This window comes from Poecilia formosa, unplaced genomic scaffold (genome assembly GCF_000485575.1).
Source record: "Poecilia formosa unplaced genomic scaffold, Poecilia_formosa-5.1.2 Scaffold170, whole genome shotgun sequence".
NCBI lineage: Eukaryota > Metazoa > Chordata > Actinopteri > Cyprinodontiformes > Poeciliidae > Poecilia > Poecilia formosa.
In genome coordinates, this window is record NW_006800109.1 from 1,348,692 (window position 1) to 1,358,851 (window position 10,160).

Sequence of the window (10,160 nt, forward strand, 5' to 3'; positions counted from 1 at the left end):
ACCGAAAGCATTTAGGTTTCATTTATACAGATAGGAGCAAATTCAAGTGGAATTTTGTCTTGGGTTAGCAGTGATGCAAGACAGTTTTGTCTTTCTTGAGCTTTTCGGACAATTCCCTTGCCATTCAACAACACGCACAACACACTGAGCAATTCAGGGTTTTCTGTCTTATGCAACTAATAAAGCCTTTGATTAGATTCTCTAAAAAACTCTATGTTATTTTATTGCAGCTGTGGGAAATAGGTAAGTATAGTCATAGGACAGTGCTTCATCTTTTTTCAGAGTGTAAAAGTGTTTGCAACTTTGATCCCTGGTGGATTCATATAATTTTATTTTTTTATTTTTATTTTATTTATTCAGTAATAAATATTATAGTTCACTTAACAACTAAAAGAAATCATTGAAAATTTCAGTTGTATTTGCCTTCTCTCTTTACAGATCTGTTTTGAATATTGTTTGGTAAATTGTTCTATACTATTTCACATAAGTTTCAAAATATTGCATTCTATCAATTCGTGCACAAATGATGACCACAACAAAAAGATTGCAGGATACATTTTATTTGCCCAAAGAAGGAAAACTGTGAACATTTTCTGCATCAAGAAATAATAAAAATCAGATCGGATCAACATTGATGACCTCCACCGCTCCAAACGGTCTAAGTTCCGCAAACTGCCAGTCAAACACATTTGCTCTGTCCTGCTTTCTCCAATTAAACAGACCTTGGATGGCAGAGTCTGACAGGACCGAGTCCCACATGTTCACATCAAAAATCTCCCCCACAAAACTCTGCTTTGCATCAAAGTTACCCAGAAAATTGTCAGGATCCTGGCCGAGGATGATTCTGCCTCCGGGACGGATGGTGTGACCCTTCCGGTAGATTTTGGTCTGACTCTTTCTGCCATTCATGAAGACAGCCGCAGCGCCTGAGCTGGAGTCCCAGGTGAAGCACAGGTGAGTCTGCAGGAAGCCGAGGTAAGGGACTTGGAACAGAACTCCATCCCCACTCAGGTAGAAGGACAATCTAAACAGAAAGATGTGTGGTTTTTCTCTTTAACTAAGTTAAAGCTTGTAACTTTTATAATACAATTTTTTTTTTTTTTTTTTTTACATATTTGCTGTAACTGTCAGAAAATCTGTGAAAAATAAATGACGTAGATCAAACAACCAATCAGATCCCGGAGGCGGGATTTAGAAATGTCGATCACAATCTGTTGCGGACCTGCTAGCTTGTGACGTTCAAGCTAGTTAGCTTAGCCTCCGATGACGGTCGTCCTGTTTATCCACCATTAGCACCTTTACAGCAATTACAGGTAGAGGGACACAGCTAAGATTCATAAATTATATATTTAGCTTTCATATTTAGTTAACTAGTTAGTTAGGAGCTGGAAGATGTGGCTGGGGAGAGAGAAGTCTGGGTCTCCCCTCTGAAGCTGCTGCCCCCGCGACCCAACCCCGGATAAGCGGAAGAAAATGGATGGTTGGATGGATATTTAGTTAGCAAAAATACATATTTAGCTTCCTAACTATATTTAATTTGGAACCAAGCATTTAGTTTGAACATTAAATAGTTAGCTGTCAAATAAAAATATTTAGTTAAGAGGCTAAATATTTATTTAGCTTACAAACTAGTATTTAGTAAACAAACTAAAACTATAAAATTAAACTATATTTAGTACCAAACATTTAGTTTCATACTAACTAAATGTTTGACTAGTACCAAACATTTTCTAATGTTTGTTATTAACAAACAGTACTAGTGGTATTAGTACAAACTAGTACTAGTACAAACATGTCTATAGTAACATGTTTGTTTGTAACATCTTAACATTTAAGTCTGTTAAATGTTTAACAGACTTAAATTAAATGTTTAAGTCTGGGAAAAATATTTAGTTTTCAAGCTAAATATTTGGTTCCAATTCAAATATTTATTTTGCTAACTAAATAGTTCCAAAGTAATTATTTATTCCCCAAACTAAATATTTATCTTTCTGACTAAATGTTCAATTTGAAAGCTAAATATTAAATATTATTAAGCTTTGTGTATTAAATATTTAGTTTGGAAGTTTGTTTATAAATGTATGGAAAAGCAAGGTGAAAATATCACTTTGAAAAATGAAATCTCGCATTTATTTATTAATATTTTTTGCCAAATAAACACAAACTTGAGGGTTTCACCTTCCATCCAGCTCCCGCCACACATTCAGCTCATCAAAGTTGTTGGTCCGATACGCAAACAGGATGATTTCTCTCTCGCCGCTGAGCTCAGTGGCCACACGCATGCACAGCGTGAACGCTGTCAGCTGGAGCGGCTTCTCAGCGATTATCTCCATGTAGTTGGTATTGGTTTCATTGGAGAAGACCAGGCTTCGAATGGCCTCACTCCCTGAGAGAGAGAAAAATTCAAACGGAATTCAATTTTTATTTTTTAGAGGGAAAAAAGCATTGATGGAGATGTTGGTAAACTTACTACTGACTGCAGCAGAGAAAAGAAGGAGAACGAATGATAGCCTCATTTTCAGAGAAGAGAGTAAACCTGTGAAAAAAATCTAATTTTCAATGACCTGATGGAGTAAATATGTCCTACATATAGACTAAAGCCTCACCTGTAGTTGAATGAAGACAAAGACAAACTGCTGAAATTCTCATGAAAACGAAACACTTTATATTCTCATTACATCCCCACTTTATCACAAAAAGTTCAAATTCCAGGCCCAGAGAAAATATTTGTTTTTCAAAACCACCCACACAACCTTTGACCCCTTCGACTGTGCCCTCATGGTGGACCACAAAACCATGAACACCTATTGGTCCAAGGGTGTAACTTTGTGTTGGAAGTTGGTGGGGACGAGGAGGAGCTGGGTGGGCGCCAGGGGTTGCTGATGGACCCACAGACCCACAGTTACTGGAACTGTTGGTGTGGAAGACCTTTTTTTTTCTAGAGCTAAGAATAAAGCCAAAACTTACATGTGAATGCCTTACAGTCTTATTCAATAAATTAGGATCTGATCAGGCTTGTCAGATTAATAGTACCTTTCAAAAATAACCTTTTAGCAGCTCTTAAACATACTACGAAATATAAATATGTTAAAACGGAAGTTATCTAATGTATAATGTCTCTGACTTGGTGATGGAACTGCTGACAAAGGAACTTTTCAGTCATATTCTAATTTATGGAATCAGCCTGTATTTGCCTACAGTTGAAAACAGTTTGACAATTCAGTAATTTTTTGTGTGAATAAATGTCACATAGTGGCCTTTTATTGTCTGATTTTATCAAGCGCTAAAAACATCAAACAAAAACACGAGATTCTGTAACAATCAAAACATTAATAAACATTTCAAAAACAGTGTAAACCAAATGAATCCTCGTCAGTGCAAACTTTCTATTTTTCAATTATGTAATTCTGATTCCACAGCTGTCCCTCAGTTTGTTGGCAAAACCTTTGCCCTGTTGACTTACGCATAGCAGGTTAGATATGATGTGTCTATAATATAGTGAATATTAAAGACACAAAACCTTTTTTGGGTGTGGTTGGAGCAGTTGGTGAGTAAAGTGACCATCGACATTCCTGGATTCTATAAAATGAGGGTTAAAGCTGCTGATGTTTGATATGTAAATTTACATATTCTCTCTCCATATAAATCTATAAATAGTTTGGTTTCTGTCAGTTCTGTAAAGATGCAAGAGAGAACAAAGTGAATTTCTCTATGATATTGGCCAATAATTTAATTTTACTTAATTGTCGCGGTAGGAGCCATGGCTTAAAATTTAACAAACTTTTTCATGTGCATTTTCAAAAATATATAAACTGAAAAAAACTTTGAAACTGAAAAAGACTATTTCAAAACTGGAAAAAAGATGTGAAAATCTACTTAAGTTCTTTTTTCAGTTTCAAACTTCTATTTCAGTATCAAAATAATTATTCAGTTTCAAATCTTGTTTTTCACTTTCCAATTTTTGAAAAGTTGCTTTGAATGTTTTTTTCAGATTCACCTCTTCTTTTCAGTTTCAAACTTTTTTTAATTTTAAAATAATTTTTCAGTTTTAATTTTTTTTTTGTGTCAGTTTCAAACCTGGAATTTGAACTTTCTACAATAGAGCAGGGATGAAAATTCAGTTGAAGTTAAATTTAACTGAAATATTGGTTTAAAGAAATGGCAGAACCTAATTGGCACATTTTGGTTTCGGCTCCACCTTGTGGATATTTTAAAGACTGGTTTTTAAGTTTTCTCAATTTCTGAATAATTTTTAAGAAACAACTTGACTTCAGTGTCTGAAATGGCTGCTATTTTTATAAAACTTTGTGAAGGTTTCAGACCATTCTGACAGTTCTGTACAGTTATGTCTGGAGTTAATCTGCTTTAGATTTATGAACTGGCCTCTTTTCCTTTTCTGCTACATTATTTTCCGTTCTGTTATTAACTTCTTGTTTTTCATGTGCATAAAGGACTCCTATCTCAGTTCTTCTGTTTTTTCAAATATATCCTCTGTATTCTCAAATCCTCAATCAGTTCCTGTTAAAAAGACTGTTTTCCTCTGTATTGTCAGTTTATGCTCGTCTAGGGAAAAATAGGTTGAATGAGAAAATACCATAACAAAGAGGATAAATTTGTAGGTAAAAAATCCCCATCCTGGTTATTAGCCAGATTAGCTAGGCACGGACGGGGTTCGAACCCGCGATCTTCGGTTTACGAGACCGACGCCTTACCACTTGGCCACCGCGCCTACCCAGAATTCTCGGATGTTACGACCTTATTTAATGGCATAAATTGTCATAGTGATTGTTCCATTCCAGAATTTTAAGTATTCCTTGAAGATTTACATATAGACAGCTGCACATGAAGTTAATCCAAAATCAAAGCTGCAGACCCACTCATGATACGCACCGGCCGGTTTAACTCACTCTAAAGTAATAAAATCAAAACCATCCTCTTCTTAATTCGATAATGAATGCCGAATTTTCCCACAAATATCATTAATAACATTAAGATATGTTAGATGTCAATTTATGGATTTTATTTTGGACTATAGGGTGAAATCCTTAAAGTGTAAACTTTGCCAATAGGCATCTTATAGGGAAGGGGAACGTTGACAGTGGAGCACACCCGGAAGTAGATAGGTCACAACAGATTGGATTTCAACATTTCTGCTGCTGTAATATGAGAATGTAATGCTCGGGGAAGCACGTTTGGGACGGTGGATGGATATTTATGATCTTCATAATATTTTTGACCTAGCCGTGCTGTAAGTAATAAAGCTTAAATGTTTGTTTTAGCTAACAGAGGCGTTTGCTAGCAAGCATGTGGCTAATTAGCACAAGTACAATACAGCTCTAGAAATGACAACATCGTGAAAAAGTTCAATATTTTTTATTAATTTCTGAAAGAAACAGAGATTAATTACACACAAAAGTGAAATCATTAAGCCTTACTTTCTTAATAATACAATACAAAGTAAACTCTAAATTCAGTCTCAGAAATTTAGAATACTACATATAATCCAATTAAAAATTACGTTTTAAACAGAAATGCCAGGCGTGTGACGAGTTCAGTGCTTGATTGTTGCTCCTTTTGCGTTAATTTCTCATTGGAGGAGATCAGAATACGGTTCTTCTGAGGTGTGATTTCTTGGTTTTCTGGTTTAAAATTTTTCACCCGAAAAATCAACAGATCCCGCAAAAATTGCCCAAAACATTGGGTTAAAATGATGCTAACTGACTAACTGAATACATGACAGTATTTCCTATTAAATCAGGCTCGTCCCTCAGCCTGATTTAATGTAGTCTGTGGTCGATGTGGCGAGTAATAAAAGGTCACATTTATTGTCATGCAATTTCTGTTTCAAAAGTCAAAAATTTGCTTGAAAAAAATTCTGAAATTTTGACCTTAATATATGAAACTTTTCCTTTTTTTTTTCTTCTTGAAAAAACAAGGACATTTCTAACTCCAAAAGTCAAGAAATTGATTTAAAAAAAAATAACTCAGAAATTTGAGATTAATTTCAGACGTTTTCTAAAATAAAAAACAAGGAACTCTTATAAGCTCCAAAAGTTGAAGATTTGCTGGAGAAAAATTTGAAATTTTGAGATTAATCTAAAAAATTTCCAGAAAAAAAGATGGAATTTTCTGAGTTTCAAAAGTCTAAAAGTTTTTATTTTTGACATTTTCTACGTTTCTAAAAAATTTCCAATTTTTTTTAATTTTTTAAGAAAATGGTTGACTTTGGGGGCTCAGAAATTACAAAGTTGTTTTCTAGAATATTTTTTAGATTAATCAAAAAATTTCTGAGTTGTGTGGTGGAAATTTACTCATCTTGTTGTTTCTGTCTGCAATTGCCTGCTATGATGTCTTATTTGAATTCAAATATCTAAAATAACCCCAGAAAATCAGTGATTTTAATTGCAAAAAATTCCAAAATCAGTCATGGATTCCTGGAGGAACTCATCAGTGTGAACTGAATTTTAAGACGTACTCATGGAATATATATGTATTCAGCTTTTTTGCATAGCTCCAGCTGATTCGTTGAGTTCCTTCCAGGCTCTGACGGAGCCACTGCGGCCTGCAGCTGAGCCTCGCCCACCATGCCGCTGGTGGTGGACGCCGTGTGGGCGCTGTGGAGCATCACCGCCGGCATCTACGACTACTTCCACACCAGCGCCATGGAGGAGCGGATCCACACGCTGGAGCACGTCCTCTCCATCCACCAATTTGTGATTGCAGGCCTGTCGGCGGGCCTTGTCCTGCTCATGGCCTACATACTACTGAGAAAACACTAAAAACCTCCTGCATGACGGTCAGACTGCTCCTGCTGGCAGTTTGACTGATGGTTCAGTCCACTGAGTTTCTGTGTTTTAATTTTTAATCTCGGTCTGTCTGCTGCTCTAACACGAAACCATGACTGGTTCTTGAAGGAAGCGTGGCACTTTATCCATTTGACAAGCTTGAAGATCTTTTAAATGTTAATTTATTCATTCATTCATGTTTTAAAACTCAACTAACTTATTTATTTCAAACAAAAGATTCATGGCCACCTCTGGATCAGCGATGTGCGGTCAGGGGAGAACTCTCCTGTAATCCTGAAAAGTAAAATAGATGCTAATAATGATGAGAGAACATCAAATTTTTTTGTATAAATTAGTTTTTTTATTTGTAATGTCAAGAACAGCGATTTTTTTTATGGCAAAAATGGCTGAATTTACACATTGCCTGTTGAAATACATGAAATAAGTGAGGCAGTGTAGTGCTGTGCCTTACCTCTGGGGGCGCTGTGTTACATACAGCAGTTGGTGCATGTGCATTACTGTTCTCTTTGCATCGCTAATATATTTATTAGATAACACATGTTCTATATATGTTGACGTTCCTCAGTCTGTATAATATGTTTAATAAATGTGAGTGGCATATTTAGTCTTTTTAATCGGCTGTAAATGCGCAGTGCACAGGGTGAAATAGTAAGTACCGTTATTCAACGATAGGGGGCAGTGTTGTGCCCCATAAGCGCTACAGGCAACAGGTTCTCTTCTGCACATTGAAAAGACTGAAAACAGTCAGAAAACCAAAAATACAGTCAGAACAGAACCTTTTAAGGTTGCCAGATTTTAAAAAAATAAAAAGGAAAGATCATACAAAGAAGTTAGCCAAAGAAAGCATTCAAAATTAAAAAAATAAATGTGACCTTATATTAAATAGTTTGTTTTTTTGCTATTATATTGTTGAATTGTATTCAATTGATTAAAACACAATAAAAAACTTTATTAAAGGTCAAATTTGAAAAATAAGTTTCTATTTTGGATTTGTTCAAAATGAGTTGGTGTCTGACCAGTTAAGATCCTCACCGCATGTCACTGTCAGAAATGGCTTTTATTTCGGTTCCTCCATCTCAGGCACTGGTTCCAGTTAACACAGAACTGTTATCTTGTTTATTATCCTTAATGATTACCTATAAACTCCAGACTAAAATGCTCTGACAAAAGTAATCTTGCGTTTTTGTGTCTGTATTTATTTATTTTTTTGTGTTTAGAGGTTTCTAAAATTTTATATATGTGTTCTGCAGTTTCCCATTGCTTGTCCTGTTTGTGCCATGTGTTTAAAACATGTGTTATTTAATAAAATTAGGTTTTATCTGCTGTAACAGGTCAGTCCCCATGTTTACTATCACTGTTCACAACTGTAGTCATGATATCAAAGGAAATGTGACAAATAAATGTAATTTTAATTCAGCCTCTGACTTTTTTGATTACTATTTATGTAATTATTTTATAAAATATTTATTGTTTTGTGCTCATTGCATTTTTTATTACATCCTGACCTATGGATGAGCATATTTCTATATAATTTTCTCAAAATTAGTTAACTTTTTATACCACAGTCCCAAAACGTAAATGTTTTTACATTCAGAAAAATGTAATAATTTACTTTAATGATGTTATATAGTGTTCCATCATACTTTGAAATCCACAGATCATCACCATGGATTGGATCAGCTGTAGAAAACCCATTTAAAACCTATTTATAATCTTATTACAGTGGATTGTTTAGATCAGTGTTCTGCAACTTTAGAACCATATTTGGCTAAATAAATAAAACTTGCTTAGAGCTGAGAACATGAAAAAACATTTCAAGTAATGTGGTGTCATTTTATTTCTGTTTTTAGGGTTTAAAATAATAATTTAAAAAACTAAACATTTGCAGAAAACATAATGGATGCATTTTCTATGAATCTAAAACAATATCACCAGCATTTATAGTGTTATTCATATAAAATCAACTTATATGAAAAGATCCAGCTAAAACAAGCATTTGTTGTTATAGTTATATGTAAAACACCCAATTATAAGTAGATGTTTAAGACAGACATTAAAAGCCATTATCACCATAAGCACCTAACATCTCTGCAGACTCCACACATGCTGGACACAAACTGTTTTGTTTTACCTTCAGGTTGGAGCTATAGAGACGGTTTCTACCAGATATTTTTGCACTGATTCAACTTTGGTAAAAGCACTCTACATATATACAGATTTAATAAATGTATTAGATTTGGGTTTTTTTAGTGTTTGCATCATGAAGTACGGATGCTTCTTGGTGTTTTCCATCGACAAAGTAAACTGACCTGAAACTTCTCTGCTTCTCTCACATTTTAAACCTTTCTACTCTGAACTCAGCATTGGAAAAATATAAAATTAAAGTGGAAAGAAAAAAAGAGCATCACATCATCAACATCTATATTAACAAAAGGGAAGTAAATGCTTCCTGAAACAGATATAGAAATGACTGCTGCCAACATGAGACTAAACCACTGACCCAAAAACATCGAGGACAGAAATAGCTTTTGACTTCACTAGCTGAATGTACCCACTGATCGTATGTTAGCACAGTGAATTAATCTCCAGTTGTGAAAAATGAAGGGTCTATAAGGGTTGGGTTTGACCCAGACTGCAGTCTAAAGCTGATTTATTTGCATTTTTTGCTATTTTCTTGTGTCTTATTAGGACCTTTTCTAGTTTTAGTTTTGAAACAGTGCAGCTTTAGTTCACATTGTATTTTAGGTTGTTGTGGAAAGTAAGCAAAGATGCAGATGCACGCAGATTAACTTGATGTAAATATATATTATAAACATTCATATTTATAAAAATATAAATATTTAAGAGAAATGTAGAGGTTATCAAGAAGGATAATGGAAATAGTTTGCAGGTATTTAATAAAAGCTTATTAACTTATACAGGATTCTAATTGTTTTTCAGAATACCATAAAGATGTCTGGTTATAAAACTAAAACAAACAAAAAAACATGTTTTTGCAACACTTTCATTGTCTTTCATTCTCAATTTTGGCAATAAGGTCGGTTAATTTTATTACCTTGAAGTCTGTGCTGCATTTCAAATGATTTCTAATTATTCTTGTGTTTAGATAAATCTGACTGAAATAATTTTATTTTACAGTGAACAGTGATTTTTAAAACGCTTTTTAGCCCCTGTGAACACAGGAGGCGGCAAACGTGCCTCAACTCTGCGCCGCCTGCTTCTAATATCTGCAGCAACCAATGAGAGCTTAGCATGTCAGCAGCAAGCGCGGTGATTGGGTAAAGAAATTAGAAGGCGGGATCTCTAAACACGAGTCATCCTTCTGGTGCAGCGTAACTCTTTCAAGTCACTTCA

General features: G+C 34.6%; 1 protein-coding gene, 1 long non-coding RNA gene and 1 other non-coding gene across 3 annotated transcripts; 1 reads left to right on the forward strand and 2 right to left on the reverse strand.

Annotated features, from left to right (window-relative positions):
* Nucleotides 1–544: 544 nt before the first annotated feature.
* LOC103146908 (pentraxin fusion protein-like) lies at nt 545–2,691 on the reverse strand. The gene is made up of 4 exons (XM_007565013.1): nt 2,607–2,691; nt 2,471–2,536; nt 2,179–2,386; nt 545–1,024 (listed from the first exon to the last, which is right to left on the reverse strand). Exons 1-4 carry the CDS (start codon nt 2,647–2,649, stop codon nt 616–618), a joined length of 726 nt encoding a protein of 241 aa, XP_007565075.1. The 5' UTR covers nt 2,650–2,691; the 3' UTR covers nt 545–615.
* Nucleotides 2,692–4,657: 1,966 nt separating this feature from the next.
* trnat-cgu (transfer RNA threonine (anticodon CGU)) lies at nt 4,658–4,729 on the reverse strand. The gene has a single exon. It is a non-coding gene; the product is annotated as a tRNA-Thr (tRNA).
* A 348-nt stretch (nt 4,730–5,077) lies between these two features.
* Nucleotides 5,078–8,222, forward strand: LOC103146909 (uncharacterized). Its single transcript, XR_477196.2, has 2 exons — nt 5,078–5,248; nt 6,541–8,222. It is a non-coding gene; the product is annotated as an uncharacterized LOC103146909 (long non-coding RNA).
* Nucleotides 8,223–10,160: the final 1,938 nt, after the last annotated feature.

What these genes read in the sequence shown, in the direction of transcription:
- LOC103146908 (XM_007565013.1), bottom strand. Translation starts at nt 2,649, where the DNA reads ATGAGAATTTCAGCAGTTTGTCTTTGTCTTCATTCAACTACAG. An exon ending in TTGTCTTCATTCAACTACAG is followed by an intron (nt 2,537 to 2,606) that starts GTGAGGCTTTAG and finishes TTTTTTTCACAG; the next exon opens with GTTTACTCTCTTCTCTGAAA. An exon ending in TGGCGGGAGCTGGATGGAAG is followed by an intron (nt 1,025 to 2,178) that starts GTGAAACCCTCA and finishes CTTTCTGTTTAG; the next exon opens with ATTGTCCTTCTACCTGAGTG.